Here is a 17,860-nt window from a genome sequence, read left to right as displayed (position 1 = left end):
GGATGAGCACCAATGTCAAATCACTGACTGAGACCGTTCAGCGAGGGTCCTTGTGAAGGAGCCTTCAGTGCATCACTCAGGTCCAGATTACCGCGGCCATTGAATGGGCCGCTGTAGAACTTATAACCCAACAAGGGTTATACAGAGCTGGAAGAGGATAATCTACTAATAAAATGACTAGTAGAAGTTGTCTAAGGACTGCTCTTCTAAAACAACACAATCAGAAAGAGCTCTGTTGTATTGAGTACTGATAAGGCACCAGAGAAATATAACTTCACACGTAATTTTAACTTCAAAAGCACACTTTGTATTACTATCAACACTGCTATAGTGTTATTCCCAATTGATAACTGAAAAAAAATAAGCAATATCTGATTGATATTATTCCCAATAAGTCTTTATGACTATAAAACTAAAGTAAATTTCTCTTTATAACTGTAATAAAGGGCGTATTTAAGTGAACAGGTACTATTAAAATAAGTTTATGATGATAAACAAAATAATAATGGCGTAAATGATAAAGAAAAAAAAAAGGGAACAACAGTCCCAAAACCCTCTCAAAGTATATATAACAATGTACTAGAACTTTTACAATGGTCAACAGCCTCAAAACCAATCAAATCCGCCCAAAATTCCCTAAAAACCCTATGATGACGCAATGTAATGGTTTTGTTACTAATAAATGATGTAATTTTCACACCTAAAAGTGATCAATGACGCAATAATATGATGTACAGCACTTCTTATGATGAATACAGGTGATTTTTTCCTTGTAAACTAGCTGAAAACCAATTTTTGAGATTACGAATTTTTTCAGATGTGCTCCAATTTTTGATTACTAAAGTGCATCTTGTAGTCCACGTGTTACTGATCATTTCTGACACCTACATGACCTACTTCTGATGAGTGATGAGTAAGATATTGAGTTGTGAAGTTAAGGTTTTTAGTGTTACATATGACTTGTGACTGTAAATTCGAGATTCACACCAATTCTTTATTTGCCTTATAACTTTTTACACACACCTCCGTTACTAATGATTTAAAGTTTGTACATTATGTAATCTACTCTTCTGCGTTGAATGAGCCATCTATCAACCTATTCTGACGTCATTTGACATATGTAATTAGCTGAAAACCTCCATTTTCCACGAATTTCACCCATTTTCTTCACTTTTCACAGCTACTACTAAGCCTTTCTTGCTCATGTAATATTACATCATCATCTATAGCCTTAAAAATCCCGGAAAATCCTCTTGGCAACCTTAAATTCCATCACTACCACTATTACACAACCAAACTACACGTGTACCTCTTGTTTACCAACTTCGAAAAAGTGCTTTTTTCCTAATAACTTCTGTTTCTACTTATCAACCTTGAAGATTAAAATTGTCATAGTATCATATAATGTTGTTCTTTCATATTCTAACCTCATAATACCCATAACTTTATTTTTACTAACCTAAAAACCAATTTCCAACCTTTATACCTATAATTTCGAATTTTTCTTATGTTTTTCTTTCTTTCTTTTTGTAATAAATTTGTAAGTAAACTATAATGATCTTAATATATAATGTGAAATAAAATGATGTAATGTTGACCTAATGACCAATACATAAGCCTACAAGAGCTTCAATTGATCAAAAACCTCCATTTCGAATTTTCTTTCCTGCTGAATCCTGCTAATAAACTGGTAAACTGGTAATTGTGAATTTTTTAATTGATCACCACATCCTCCTCTTCTTCCAAACTGCCCCCAGTTTATCAATTAAACACTCCAAATCACTAAATTCTCGAATTTTCCTTTATTTCCAATATGGTCAACACTGTTTCACCTTCTGTAGCTTCACCTTGTGTCCAATGCCGGATGGTAAACTCCTCCTGCCACTATCAAATCAATCCTGCTTGCCAAAGATGCCATAGTCTAGGAATAATATGCTGTAAGTCCAATTTCTTTCTTCTATTTCTTTCTTCTTTTCTTTATAATAAGTTTCAATGTTTTTATTTAATTCTTTTACTAATTTTTAATGTCTTTTCTTTATTTAATTTTAATAGCCTACCCCTCAGCGCCTTCATCCAATAATTCACCTGTACCTAATTCTCCTGCCAACAATTACCCTCCACCAAACACGCCTAATACTCCTATCAGAATAAATTTCCTTAACCCTTATAATATTAATTTAAATAACACGCCTTCAGCACCTGATTCCCCTAATCCCTCTATTACTTCATCAATTGAAACCAACTTTACTACATCTGATCCATTTTTTGAAAGATTATATGAACATAACCTGGCGTGGAAAACTGATTATATAACTTATCAGAATTGGCATTCTTGGAGGATCCTGGATGATACAATCAGACAATTTAAAGAAGCAGGCTTTGAAGTTCCAAACATAATTAATAATCATTATCATTTGTTGCGTGCACATTCTATAGCTGAGTATGTTTCAAGAAGGGGTGAAGATGAGTGTTTGACTGTAGCAACTTTTATTCCATTCCTTAATCATGCTGAGCGTGCAAATGCTGCTATTTTATCCCCCTACAGTACTCCTTCTACCAATCCTCCTAATACTGAACCTCCTCTAATTAATTATGTTAATAATAGTCCTCCTGTAATTCCCGCTGTAAATTCTCCTTATACTGATTATAATTATACTATTTATGAACTTCCAAGCTGGCTTGATCCACGCCTTTTCCCTTCTTCTCCTTAATTTTTTTTTTTTTTTTTTTTTTTTATATCTTTTAACTTGTACATTTTTAATCTTCTTTTAAAATTTTAATATAATTATTATACTGATAACTAGTGAAACATATCCTTATTATTATTTTTTTTTTTTAAATCTTATCTTATATTTTTATTCTGGTCTTTTAATTCTTTTAATCTTTTATATATATTTTTATCTTTTGAAATTAATAATATTATTAGTGGTAATTTATACTTATAATTGCGCCTCTTCCTCTTCAATGCCCACCTCCTCTTCTTCTGCTAATATTGCCACACCCCTAGGATAAAATCTTTTAACATGTTCAGCAGCATATTTTCGCGATAATTGAGTTCCATCTAACTCTTCTAGAATATAAGCACCTCCCATATGTTGTTCAACTACCTTATAAGGCCCATTCCATCTATTTTTAAATAATTTTCCCCATTGAAATTCTAAACTTTTGTTATAAGTTAATACCAAAGTTCCCTTCTCTAATGGATTTCTTAATCTATGCGCATTTTTCTTGTCCCAATATATAATTCCATCTACTCTTGCCTTCATCATCTTTTCATAAGCCTTCTTAATTAATTCTTCTCTTCCCAATAATTGTTCCATTCTTGCTTTTAATAAATCTTCTCCAGTGTAAATAATATCCCAATCAATACCTAAAAATGTCCCAGCTTCCAAATCCACGGGTAAAATTGCTAGTTGATTAAATAACATCTCATAAGGAGATAATCCAGTGGTTCTTTTCGTGGAAATCCTGTCTGCAAATAATACTTGAGGTAGAAATGTTTCCCAAGAAGTCCCAGTCTCATCACTTAATTTTACCAAAGCTCCTTTAATATCCTTATGACCTCTTTCAACCATTCCTTCTGACTGTGGCCAATATGCCGTGGATTCCCCTAACTTTGATCCTGACATAGCAATTGCATCTCTAAATACCCCTTTAAATTCAGAACCTCCATCCACAGTAAAACATTTAACAGAACCATATCTCATTAACCATTCTTTAGTAATAAATTTGGCCACTGCAGGTGCTGTTAACTTCTTTAAAGGTGCAGCTTCTACCCATCCAGTTAAATCATCTCTAGCTATTATAGCATAATTATAATTACCCGCCTTAATATGAATTGCATCCAAGCTCACTCTTCCAAATAAAGTACTTTCACCAGTTGCCCTTCCCATTTCTTTTTCTTTCTTTGAACTTTTCTTCCGACATATTTCACACGTCAATACCCAATCTCTAACAAATTCCTTCATTTCAGGCCACCAGAATCTTACCAAACATCTTTTATAAGTCTCCTCAATTCCTCTATGTCCTAATTCCTCATGTAATTTCTCTAAAACAAACCTTTGTCCTTCTAAATTTGAAACAACCAATCTTCCATAAGGTACTCCTCTTTTCTTCAATCTTTCATTTTCCACGTAATAAGAAGGAGCTCTATTCTTAAGCCTTTGAAACTCATCATCCAAGCATCCTTCAGGTCTTTTTAAAGTTGTTAAATACTCTTGTAAATACTTCCAAACACCTTCTTGTGCCCAAATTGTTCCACTCTCTTCCTCCTCTTTTTCTGATGTTAAATCCTCATTCTGCAATTTAAAACTTTCATATACTTTAATATCTTTATCCTCCTCATTAAAACTCTCAGCTGAATCTGAATCACTTCCACGCATTCTTCTTGATAATCCATCTGGCATTCCAAAGCTTTTAGCATGTTTATGAACTAAATCAAATGAAAATAATTGAATGAAAGCTACCCATCTTGTCATAGCAGCATTAGGTAAACTTGGTGTGTTAATCATCTGAATTAAAGCCTTTGCATCCACTTGTAATTCAAAATGTTGACCCCATAACTTTGTTCTGAACTTTTTAAGAATCTTTGCCACACCACATAGCTCTAATTTGGGTTGAGAATACCTTGATTCCACCTCAGTAAATACTTCTGATTCATAGAATACTGGCCTGACTTCCCCATTTCCATCCGCTTGCATTAATACTCCTCCAGCTGCTATATGACTTGAATCCACGGCTAGAATAATTGGACTTGCTTCTTCATTATAATCCAAAGCTGATAATATTATATCTTCCCCAACAATCTTCTTCAATAAATTAAAAGCATCCTCACACTCTTGACTCCATATAAACTCCACTTTTAATCTTGTAAGCCTTCTTAAAGGTGCTGCCAAATGACCAAAATTAGGAATAAACATTCTTACATCCTAATACTTGAGTTTTATTTGTTGGAGTTGGCCAACTTTGAATCTTATTCTTCTTTTTAATTGTTATTCTTCTTTTTAATTGATATACTCCTTCCTTTCTTGCTTACAATATGTCCAACAATTTCCAAAGCAGGTACAGACACAGTAAGTCCTGCTTCTTCAATCCTGAACAACATTCTTTCTAAAACCACGGCATATTCCCAAATAAATTTTCTTATACCATTATTTTCTTTTAATACTTCATTATTATAATCTGATTCAGGTCCTTTAATACCACCATCATCAATAAAAATTCCCACGTGTTGAGGAATTTCATCTTGCAATATCCACATCATCTGAGCTTGATATACAGCTACTGAATTAGTTGCTCCTTGAGGTAATCTAGTTAATTGTAATCTTCCCAAAGGGGTTTCAAAAGTTGTTAAAGGACGTGAAAATGCTGCTAATTCCCTTTCATCATAACCTCCCATTATATCACCAAGTCCATAACAAGCTCTTCCAGCAAAGGATTCCACGAAATCTTCAGGAGCAGGTGGTACCCCAGAGTCCTTAATTGTTACTCTATTTAATACTTGTAAATCATGTACTACCCTTAATTTTCCATCACCTTTAAGTACACAGAATACAGGACTAGTATAACTTGATGTGGATTGTTCATAAAGACCTGTTCTTATTCTTTGTCTAACTAATTCAATGAAATCATTCCTTATTGCTACAGGTATAGGAATAGGTCTAATTTGCCAAGGCTCATGTTCCACCACGGGTATTGCATAAGGTTGTCCATATGAATGCTTCAATAATCCTCTTTCTTCTTCACAATAAGCTATTGCTGCTTCCCTTAATACCAATATTAATAAGAATAATTTCCATTCCTCCTCACTTAACCATTCTGCAGGACCAAAGTTGCATTGCTTAAGCCTTTCCACCGTGGTTTTCTCAGTTTCTTTGAAGACTGGAGGATTTTTAATTAAAGGAGTAATATAAGGATCCCTTGATAAAGGTGGTCTTTGTAAAGGAAGATTTAAATACTGTGGCATTGGCGCATTTACAGGTTTAACCTTCTTATCTACAGTCTTATATTTGGTACTATAACTCCTTAAATCCTTGAGTTCACGCCCTCTCCCAAATATTTCTTGATCTTCCAAGCACATAATTAAGCTTAATTCATTTATTAAATCATAATCCACACTTTCCTTCTCAAATTGCAACCCAAATACTTCTTCTTCATCATCTTCATCTTCAACTATATCATAATCAATTCCTAAACATAAATCATGTGCTGCATAACCTTGCCTTTCTTCAATTTCTACATTTAATTCCCTTTCCCAATTTCCTTTATCAGGTTCACATAACCTCACCTTCATCCATACTCCTCTATTATCTTTTAATGTCATCATTTCCCCTAAATCTTTCTTGAAATCCAATTGAACAGCATAATCAAATAAGAAAGATCTTCCCAATATTATTGGAGTTTGACTCTCCTCAGTTACGTAGAATTGAACCAAGCCTTCAATATTTCTACCAATTCTAACTTTCACTTTCTCAGCAATCCCACATAAAACAGTCTTCTGTCCGCCAATTCCTCTTACTGCTCCTTTAATATTAACCATAGTTTGAACAGGTAACAATTGCATAAACTTCTGAGGAATTATACTAATTTGAGATCCTGAATCAACCAATGCTTTCAATTTAATTTTACCAATTGTAATAGTAACATATCCCAAAGGCGTGGAATATAAAGGAGACTGAGGTAAATTAACTTCCAGAGATGAATTACTTTCAGAATCAAATTCAAAGTCAGATAAAGCTGTACTATTAACTGCTGAAGCCATTGTTTCTTGATTCATATTTAATCTTCTCTTTGAAACCCACTTCTTAACTTCTTCAGATACCACAGGAGAAATGGCGCATAATTCCTTAACTTGAATATCAATAACACTCTTCATTAATTTCTGAACCACGTCTGTTACAACTCTTGGATTGTCTGCAAAGACTGGCCTTTCCAATTTATTCTTCTGTTCCCCGTGTCCTGGCATTATATAAGAAGGTCTAATTGTTTTATTTGAACCTTCCTTAATGTTTCTATTATCATCATCAGCATGAATTCTTCTTGAGCTTTCCTCCATTTCATTTATACCAGCTTCTTCAATATCATTTTCTATATCTAAATCCATACCATCATCAATATCCTCAGCTTCTTCATTAATAGTAACCTTCCTCTTCTTCTTAGGTTCAGCTTGAGTTACAGTCTTTCCACTACGTGTATTTGCTGTAATATCATATATTTTAGTTCCACCTCCTCCCAATAATTCATTCCCATTACTTCTTAATATTTCAGGCATCCTCCAATTCCCTTCAAGAATACCACAACTTGTTTTAAGCTCTTGAATTTTATCTTTCCCGTCATTTTTAGTAATAATAGCTGTAGGAGTTACAGGTGGTACTACAGGTGTATTAACATGTACAGCAGGAGTTGTTACACGCTGTTGTTGTATATTTTGACGTGTAGCATCATTGGCTTGCTGTTCAGAATATCTAATAACTTGCTGCCTGATTCCATCTTCTCCTTGCTTAAACATCCTTACATTTCCTGAAGGTAAGAAGAAACCATCCATCCTATCTTGCAATAATCCAGCTTGCTTATCTTGAATTACCCATCTACATCTTCCTACAGTATGTCCTTCAGTATTACAATACACACAAAAGACAGTACTTCCTTGATTTCCATTTGGAGGTGGTGGAGGTTGATAAGTATTTTGATTATTTGTATTTGGATTTTGAGGATTATAAGGTCTATTAACATTATTATTATTATAAGGCCTGCTGTAATTGGGCTGTTGTCCTTTATAATTCTGAGCTGGAAAATTACGCGGCTGATTATTAAAATTGTTATTATTATTATAAGGTTGATTAACTCTTTGATAATTTGACGGATTTTGTTGATGTTGAGCTCTAAAAGGTTCAGCTTGTTGATGGATTTGAGTTTGTAAAGAATTTGAAACAGGAAGATAAGGATGCAATGCATTTACAGGTGGTAATAATAATGGAGCCTGCACGTGATTTATATGTAAATTTCCCAAGTCACTACATAAAACCTCCATTTGCTGCGTGGCTTTTGCTTGCATTCCTCCTATTTTAGCAACTTTATTACTAGTATCCTTTTGAATTACTTCACTTCTAACACCAGCAATTTCATTCTTAATTGCAAACTTCTCTTCTCCAATATCCTCAAAGATTAATAAAGCTTCTTCTTCAATATAATGATCCACAACCTTCTTTAATTTATTTAAATTAGGTAACCTATATCTTCCACTATCCACCTTCTTCATTAACTTCTTTCTAATCATTCTTTTCTTGAATTTCTTTTGAAGTTCATCAGAGAAAGCATCATAGAAATGGCGTGCAACTTCTTCATCATTTGAATCAATATAATCATGTCTTGTTAAATATTGATGAATTTTGTCGAAATTAATTCTAAATGTTTGATATTCAGCTTTATTTGTAACACCACCAGTCCTAGCAGTTCTTTCTGACAAAGTTCTTAAATGATCAATTGAATATCTTGGTTGCTCCGTGGTAGTTTGATACCTTTCAATTAATTGTTCCTTAACTTTCTTCCAACTCCATTCACCAGTACCCCAACCATCCATTTCACGTATTTCCTCCTTCAATTCTTCTCCAACAACAAAGCTAGTAACTTGTCTAACCATATCAAGTTCTGAGGCGCCATTTGCTTCAGCTTGACTATGATAATTAATGATAAACTTCTTAACATTCCTTCCAACTTCAAATCTAATACTTGAATCAGTATTATCAATTCTACGTGGTTTAATATGACTTCTAGCCTCCTCATTCCTTTCTTCACTACTAACATCTCCATTACTAGTTGAATCATCATCTGAAGAACTTGAAGAACTTGAATAATCTCCTCCATCATCTTCTTTAATAATTTTCTTAATAACCTTCTTGCCTTTACTCTTTTTCACGACTTTTACCACTTCTTTTTCCTTCTCCTTCTTCTCTCTTTCTTCCTTAATTCTATTATTAGTAATAATGTCTGCCACTTCTTTTTCTCTTTGTAAATAATATTGTTGTTGATTATAGAATTGTTGTTGCCAATCCACGTCTTCCTCATGATCAGAGGGTAATAATGGTTCCTGTTCCCTGAATCCAGTAAAGGCTGAAGGTGGAATTGGATCCTCAGAAGCAGGTGGTTCTTCACGTTGTTTTCCATGAATAGTTGATCCAGAGGAAGGTCCTGGAGGTGGTGGTGGTGGTAATATGTTAATAGAAGTAGAAACATCTGGAACATAAACTCTGCTTCCAGAAATTCGTGGAGTTCTTTTATAATGAGATGTTGGTGGTAATTCTAATTCCTCATCTCCATCATCCGCCACATCTTGATTATGCATTTGAATAACTGAAGACATAGCTTCTTTATATAATAAATTCTTCAAATAAGAACTAATTTTGATATATTTTTAAATGAGAATGAAAGATAATGTTTATGATTGATTTGAATAATTTTAATTTTAAAGATCTTCTGTTGATAACCACGTGAATAATTTTTATTGAATCTTGATGTAATATAATATAATTTGCTTGTTGATAATGATTAAAAGAGAAATTGATTTAATTATAAGTTGATTTTAATTTGTCAAGCCCGGGCAGAGTCACCAATATGTAGAACTTATAACCCAACAAGGGTTATACAGAGCTGGAAGAGGATAATCTACTAATAAAATGACTAGTAGAAGTTGTCTAAGGACTGCTCTTCTAAAACAACACAATCAGAAAGAGCTCTGTTGTATTGAGTACTGATAAGGCACCAGAGAAATATAACTTCACACGTAATTTTAACTTCAAAAGCACACTTTGTATTACTATCAACACTGCTATAGTGTTATTCCCAATTGATAACTGAAAAAAAATAAGCAATATCTGATTGATATTATTCCCAATAAGTCTTTATGACTATAAAACTAAAGTAAATTTCTCTTTATAACTGTAATAAAGGGCGTATTTAAGTGAACAGGTACTATTAAAATAAGTTTATGATGATAAACAAAATAATAATGGCGTAAATGATAAAGAAAAAAAAAGGGGAACAACAGTCCCAAAACCCTCTCAAAGTATATATAACAATGTACTAGAACTTTTACAATGGTCAACAGCCTCAAAACCAATCAAATCCGCCCAAAATTCCCTAAAAACCCTATGATGACGCAATGTAATGGTTTTGTTACTAATAAATGATGTAATTTTCACAGCTAAAAGTGATCAATGACGCAATAATATGATGTACAGCACTTCTTATGATGAATACAGGTGATTTTTTCCTTGTAAACTAGCTGAAAACCAATTTTTGAGATTACGAATTTTTTCAGATGTGCTCCAATTTTTGATTACTAAAGTGCATCTTGTAGTCCACGTGTTACTGATCATTTCTGACACCTACATGACCTACTTCTGATGAGTGATGAGTAAGATATTGAGTTGTGAAGTTAAGGTTTTTAGTGTTACATATGACTTGTGACTGTAAATTCGAGATTCACACCAATTCTTTATTTGCCTTATAACTTTTTACACACACCTCCGTTACTAATGATTTAAAGTTTGTACATTATGTAATCTACTCCTCTGCGTTGAATGAGCCATCTACCAACCTATTCTGACGTCATTTGACATATGTAATTAGCTGAAAACCTCCATTTTCCACGAATTTCACCCATTTTCTTCACTTTTCACAGCTACTACTAAGCCTTTCTTGCTCATGTAATATTACATCATCATCTATAGCCTTAAAAATCCCGGAAAATCCTCTTGGCAACCTTAAATTCCATCACTACCACTATTACACAACCAAACTACACGTGTACCTCTTGTTTACCAACTTCGAAAAAGTGCTTTTTTCCTAATAACTTCTGTTTCTACTTATCAACCTTGAAGATTAAAATTGTCATAGTATCATATAATGTTGTTCTTTCATATTCTAACCTCATAATACCCATAACTTTATTTTTACTAACCTAAAAACCATTTTCCAACCTTTATACCTATAATTTCGAATTTTTCTTATGTTTTTCTTTCTTTCTTTTTGTAATAAATTTGTAAGTAAACTAGAATGATCTTAATATATAATGTGAAATAAAATGATGTAATGTTGACCTAATGACCAATACATAAGCCTACAAGAGCTTCAATTGATCAAAAACCTCCATTTCGAATTTTCTTTCCTGCTGAATCCTGCTAATAAACTGGTAAACTGGTAATTGTGAATTTTTTAATTGATCCCATAAATTGATCACCACACCGCCTAAAAAATGGCCACACATTGATCAGTTGTGTGTTCAATTCAGCCAATGAGTTTTAGGGAGATCGCCTGACTGATGCCGTTGAAAGATCCCATCTGAGATGGCAAATTCAGCCCATCGGGGAGGTCAAGGGACTCTCGCCGATGAAATTGGCCGCCTGGAAATAGGCGTGTCAGCTGCTGCATCATATAAAAGGTTGAATGACTGACTGTAGTACGAAGGTTCTGCACTCATGTCGAAAGAGCAGCCAGTTGGGATTTGGCCGGCGATGATTTTTGGATGTGCGATGATGCTTGCAAGCGCAAGAAACAAAGGTTGAGCTTGCCGGGGGCGCAAAAAAATGGTTTGCATTTTGCGCCACAGTTTGAAAATTTTCACCCACGCTGCGACCTTGCGCTGTGCGTGAAATTCGATTTCACCTGCTTAATCGAAATTCCCCCTTGTTTCTCTTCTCCCTCGCATCAATGTCACAATCCAACTCTCACACCGAACCAGCTGGGAAGCGCAAGCGCGAATTTGCCCTTGGGTTTGCTATGGCCTCGTGAGTATAGGTTTCGTTGAATCACAACGTACCAACCGTTATGCTGATCTTGTTCATTGTTTTTGTTTGGGGGTCAGTGATGCAGAGTCATCGGATTATGTCTCTCCGATATGCCTGGAACCTCCGGCGTCCATGGAGACTTCGCAATTGGACAAACTAGCGCCTACGCAAGAGGACGACGAAAATCCACCTGCCGAACCTGGGATGGGTGACGCAGAGGTCACCATTACCCGCAATGCCATTGAGGCAATACATAAGCCGCACTTATTTGATCAGATTTCAACGGCCTACACCCAGTGCCTGACTTCATATGTCTATGTAGAATTACCCATAGATGGTGGCTATGTGATGTTCGCTAGTCTGCGCCGTATCATGGCCAAAACTACCTTGGAAGATTATCTTCGTTTCGCATGTTTGGACGAAGACAAGATCGACAATGTACTTCCAATACTTCAGGGAAACGGGGTTAATCATTTTGATTTATTCTTATTTGTGGATTATGTGAATAAGGATCAGCTGCGTAAATGGGGGATATCTGTGGGGACATGCGCTCGAATAATGGTTCACACGGTCATGTTCTATCAATTCCACGTTCAGAAGGGGGCATGAAGGCGTTCATACCCCCATTCCTTTGTTGTTGTTTTGATATGTAACACGTCGATTCGTATACTGGATATCGCGTTTAATGCTTCAGATCTACAATTACTTTATATAGTTTCAAACACTGCACATATGGCGATATCGTGTCATATGTGCAACGAGTGTAATGAGAGAGACTCCATTCATTCCGATTGCCTCGCTGCCAACCATATCGGACAGGATTGTTTGCCAAAACAATCCTTTCCATATCAATTTGTTCCGATATGGAAACAATTGTGGCCACCTTATCGGAAAGATATGATGGCCATTACGCGTCCTTACATAAAGGCCTTTGAACGTCAATTGCCTCATATCTCGGCCCTTTCCTTACATTCCCTTCCATCCCATTTGTTATCGTTGTCCTAGCCCAATGAAGATGGTACGCGCCCTAATTGAACCGCCGCGATTGTCATCATCCATGGTGGCGACGTTAGAGTTACTCTATGATCAAGGACATCATCTTGAAGAATATGATCACATGCTCGTTTATATGGATCACGAGAACATGGAACAACACGCCAACACCATGCCTCGCTTAAAACGTAATGGTTCCAATTACGCGAGCTGGCTCTACTGGGTTAATGAAGAATATCGGCGATTCACTCGTAATCCTGTGTACTTGTATGAATCCAAATTGCACATCTCGTCACTGCATGAAGCGCTTGCGGACGAGGTCCTTTTGGCCATCATATGTGCCACGGTTCATCCCAATGTCCTTCCGTTGGTTCAGATGGCCTCGTGCGCTCACGACGCTGTCATGTGGGTCAACTGGTATCACGCCTTGGACGGTGAGTATCTACTGTATCAATCTCAAACCTTGTGAGTAGGAAACGTACTGATCCCTACTCACCATCAGTACCCAAGGTTTGAGACGGTTTCCACCTCCCGTGAACCATGTCAGGACATGACGTTCAGGTACGGCGAGTCCTGTGGGTATATCTCAATCTTACGTCTTACTTGGCTGGGGTTTATTGACCTTGTTTACTCTCTTCTCGCATTAGCCAATCAATCGGTCGAGACATAAGGCCCAAAGGAGTCTGGCGAGTGTTTAAGGCGCAGCCTGGTGTAGAATGTATGCAGAAAGATTTGGGTATAAGTTTGGTTTTAGCAGTAGGATTATCACTTTGTCAATTTTTTTTGCGGAAATTACAAATTGGGGAATTTTTAGTGCGCATGTGGTGATATATTAGTTTTTGACCAAGTTGGTGATTTTGATGGCTCAAGTACATTATATTTTTATCTTTGCAAAAAACATGTGGTGGTGTCTTTCAACATCAACAGCTGAATAACATTATGAATATGTACCATTATTAATGGTCCGCATTGATAATATTATTACCTTGGTATCAATGGTCCGCAGTAATAATATTATTACCTTTGGTTGCTGGACGTGGTTCAGCTTTCCATGTGGTGAGTCCTTGTTTGATGGCCTTCTCCCAAAGTTGAGGGGACACAGCGGAGAGCTGAAGATCTGAAATTTGACAATGTACATTTCCATTGTAATGGGCGCCGGCATTGAGGATGAAGGAATTTGATTCCACATGGTCAACCCCCCACAGACCAATGGTGGTAAGCCTTCTCTCAATCCTTTTAAGGTGGTTTTTGGCCAAGTTACAAAGTGAATCATGGCAGTTATGTTGCATATTCAGCAAGCACACAATATCCTGGTTGCCAAATGTCAATACAATATGTATGCCTACTTGAAATATAACTCTCTCAAACTTACTTTGACATTGATGAGTGTAATTTCCTCAGTTACTTTGACTTCCCGCATGCCATAGCAGTGATTGATTGGCCCCTTTTCACAGATTTTGAGGACAAGATGAGTGCGAGTATCAGAGACACCCTCGAGCTTCCAAATTGATTGGACACGTCCCACTTGCAGCGGGGAGTTAACCTGTAAGACACCACATTTAAATCAATACCTGCGACTGGATTATATCAATTGGATCAAATGTTACCAAGACAAAGTCGTTTATTTCCACCTGGTGATGCCCAATTAGCTTCACACTTTCGTACTGTCGTAACTTTTGACGGTCCACAATCATTGGTATGCAAGGAGGTGCAACCAATTGGAACTTGCACAATGCTGTGAAACACAAGGCAGTTAGTAGGATTAAGGGACACAAACAAATGTGAACTGCTTGCTCACGGCCAATGGAGTAGTTTGAAATGTTGCCCAAAGACGTGTCCAGTCCCATTGCTTGAAACAACTCAGGCACTTGCAGTAATAATGATTTCAATTGTGGGGCACTAGATACCCGAGCTTGCAGATCCTTGTCAAAAAAGGAAGAACCGGAGACGAACATCCTCATCAACACTTGAGTGTTTGATGTGTTTGCTATGTCTTGCCCCGGGCTTTGATGGTTTGAATGGATGGATTTGTGTTGAGTGATCCCATTGAAAGATTCCAGTTTTTCAGTTGCAAATAAACAGGCCGGTCCAAACCTACGAATCGAGTCTTGTAGGTGAACAAGCATGTGAAACTTGGGCTTGTTGACCCAGCGAGCATTGAGGGCCACCAAATTTTTGAGAAATCTGGATATGGCGATGTCCAGTTTGGCTAGATAGGATTCCATGTTTGGTATTTCTGTCTGAAATATATAAGATCCTAGAAGACAAAGAGATGTCCACATTTCGCGTTTTTCCTCGGAAAGGTGTTTGAAAAGCACAAATGGGACGGTCTGTAAAACCGTTCGGAACTCCTTACCGACCAGGCTCTGATAGTAAGTAATCATTGTGTTTGGTTGAATGGGTGCCATCTTTAATCCGCTGGTATTGAAGGATCTCCATCGACCTGAAAGATTGTTGTAGGTTTTGGAGCCGGCCTTGATATTCCCCAGCTCCTTCATCGTGTCGCGGAAAAGATACTTTGTGGTACCCAAAAGTGCCACACGGAGAACCTCAACTGGAGTGTCTTTGTGACCATCAAAGCCTACCAACATAAGAAAAGACCTCAGCTTATATCAACTGCAGATGTATTATGTTAAGACATCATCACCTTTGAGTCTCAACATAGGATTGAAGATATGTTCACCATGTTCTTCCTCGATGTCTTGACAGAGTTTCTCGACGTCAGATGTAGGAAGACACTCGTGTGCTACTTGAACCTTTTTCTGGAAAACTTCGTTCATAGGATCGCGAACTCCAAAGTCACGGCTCATCTTCTCTACTCGAGTCTTGGTGTTGCGCTTTTGAGAGGTGTTCCAAATTTCCTTAGTCCACCGTCTAGTCTGGTCCCAATCGCGGCCAGGCAGTAGGGACTATAGTGTGTAATCAGCATGAGATTGTGGCCCAACATAGGAATGGAGTCATACCTTCTCTCCATCTTCATCTAGGCCAAGGAAGTCTCTGACAAAATTGTCAGATTGTTTGTTGGCCTGCTTAGCCACGTGTAGATCACACATACGACATGGAGTCAGGGTGTTCGCAGGGTTGAGAGTATTTGAAATTTCTGCATGCATAGGGGAGTCACCAAGGTGGAAAAGTGATACAGCCATTACCAACACATCTGCACCAAGATGTTGGTCATATGCAAAGAATCCATTGGTTCCGTAATCACTACATAAAGGAAGGCCATGTTAATACCCAGGTAGACCTGTTTGGAACCCATAGTACCTTACTTTAGATCATCAACAACCTGATCAAATAGCTCCAAAGCTGTGGCACAATTGGATGTGGCCAGGAAGTGGATGTTGAATTCCTGATTTGATAGACTGGACGGTAACCCAGCCAGAGTGAAGTAGATAGACATGTGTTTGTTCCACTTTTTCAACACATTTCCAGAGGTGTCGTCCAAATAAAGAGCCAGAGGTACATGTCGGATCACTTTCCCTTGTGCCTTGGCTCGCCATGGGTTTTCGATAGTATTTGATGGTACAGTTTCTTCCGCCGAATCTGCCAGTAGATCACCAGGCCCAGGAGGTTTTCAGTACAATGAAATCACCCTAAGAATTTTAAGACAGATTAGACCCTACTTACAATACATATGATTGCCTGAGATGCTTTTCAAAAGCAGGCCATTCTCCATTTCAATGTGTGCAAAGGTTCGCCAGAAGTCTTTGCAAGGAATGGTGAAGAGCGAGTCAGAGTCAAAAGAACAATCATGAGGAATAATCACTTTGAGTTTCCCTGGATGATAAGGATCCGGTTTGACAACTGCAGGTAGACACTTTGCCATCAGACAATGGTCTTGTTGGAAGAAAAAAACAGGCACTACGAGCTGCTGAGTTTTCAGTTGGACTGGCTCATAGATGTAGAAGTGGAAATTGTTGACCGATATCATTTGCACACGTAGATTGGGTGGGTAATCTTCACGCCACTTTGCGCACTGAGATAGACGGTTGATTGGGCCATCCAAGGTGAGCTCGGGTACATATACCAAATATGGGCTGACTAAGGGGTTGGCCAACTCCTGTGAACACAAATTGTTTACATCATTACGGCGTAGACAGCTTGATTAATGAAAGCAGGCTCACATTACTTATGATGGATTTCATATCCAAACCAAACAGAGGATTACCCCATGGACTCGTCCGTTCACGTATGTCAAGACCAAGCTTTTTCTTCAATCTTTTTACAAGTGCCCTCAAAGTACCCCAATCTGGCAGGGTGACTCCCAGAATACGTAGGAGGGACCTTATTCGCTGATATTGGACACGCGAGAGGAGATTCCTATTTGATCCAATCATGAGCAAAGCTACCACATGCTGTGACCATAGAAAAGAATCAATCAATGTCTAGTCATGCAATATAGAGCAGCCAGTTACCTCTTTCTTTTTGAAGGGGTACCAATCAGCTGCCTCTTCAGCTCTAATTCCTGAAAGCTCAAGGTCCAGCAGATCCTCATAGGCGGCTTCATCTTCATGATCATCAGTTCCGGTTTCCAGTGCTTCAAAGGCATCACGAAGCTTATTGAAATCCATGTGCAAGCCAGAGTCATCGGAATCATATTCAATGTCTTTGGTTTGGCCAAAGGACTGGAGGAGCAAAAGTGGAGAAGGTGGGTTGGATGACGGTTCGGGCAAGTCCACATGATTTCCATCGTCTTCGAAATAGCGGTTCAGGTCCATTGCATAACACTACACGAAATATAATATTTTCTGGGCAGAAAATTAAATTATTGATACACAAAAATATTGAGAGGCCAGGAGAAGGGCAAAAAATAAATAAAAATATGCATCTTGTTCCCTGCGGTGAGAGCTTCACTCTCCATATTTTTCCATATTTTTACAGTCCGTATTGATAAGTGTACTAACAATAAACCTTCATAATCATCCAATTACAACCTGTAACAAGCACTGAAATTTGGCTCATTAGTGTTTAGAGAAACTTTTGATTTCTGAAAACACCTATAACTTTGTCAAATCTGCCTCAAAACACTCGATTTTAAGTGCATTAGAAAGCTGAACTCTTCCTCTCGATTTTTCATAAGATCA

General features: G+C 37.2%; 1 protein-coding gene across 1 annotated transcript; it reads left to right on the top strand.

Moving 5' to 3' along the window:
* Positions 1-11,706: 11,706 nt before the first annotated feature.
* On the top strand, positions 11,707-13,604 carry MELLADRAFT_101472 (uncharacterized protein; the record flags this gene model as incomplete). Its single annotated transcript, XM_007403812.1, has 4 exons — positions 11,707-11,783; positions 11,861-12,303; positions 12,857-13,142; positions 13,424-13,604. The coding sequence occupies 4 exons, from the start codon at positions 11,707-11,709 to the stop codon at positions 13,602-13,604; spliced, it is 987 nt and encodes a 328-aa protein (XP_007403874.1).
* Between the last annotated feature and the right edge of the window lie 4,256 nt (positions 13,605-17,860).

This window comes from Melampsora larici-populina, assembly GCF_000204055.1.
Source record: "Melampsora larici-populina 98AG31 unplaced genomic scaffold MELLAscaffold_1, whole genome shotgun sequence".
NCBI lineage: Eukaryota > Fungi > Basidiomycota > Pucciniomycetes > Pucciniales > Melampsoraceae > Melampsora > Melampsora laricis-populina.
The sequence above is the reverse complement of the archived record's forward strand: the minus strand, read 5'-3'. Positions and strand labels throughout refer to the sequence as shown.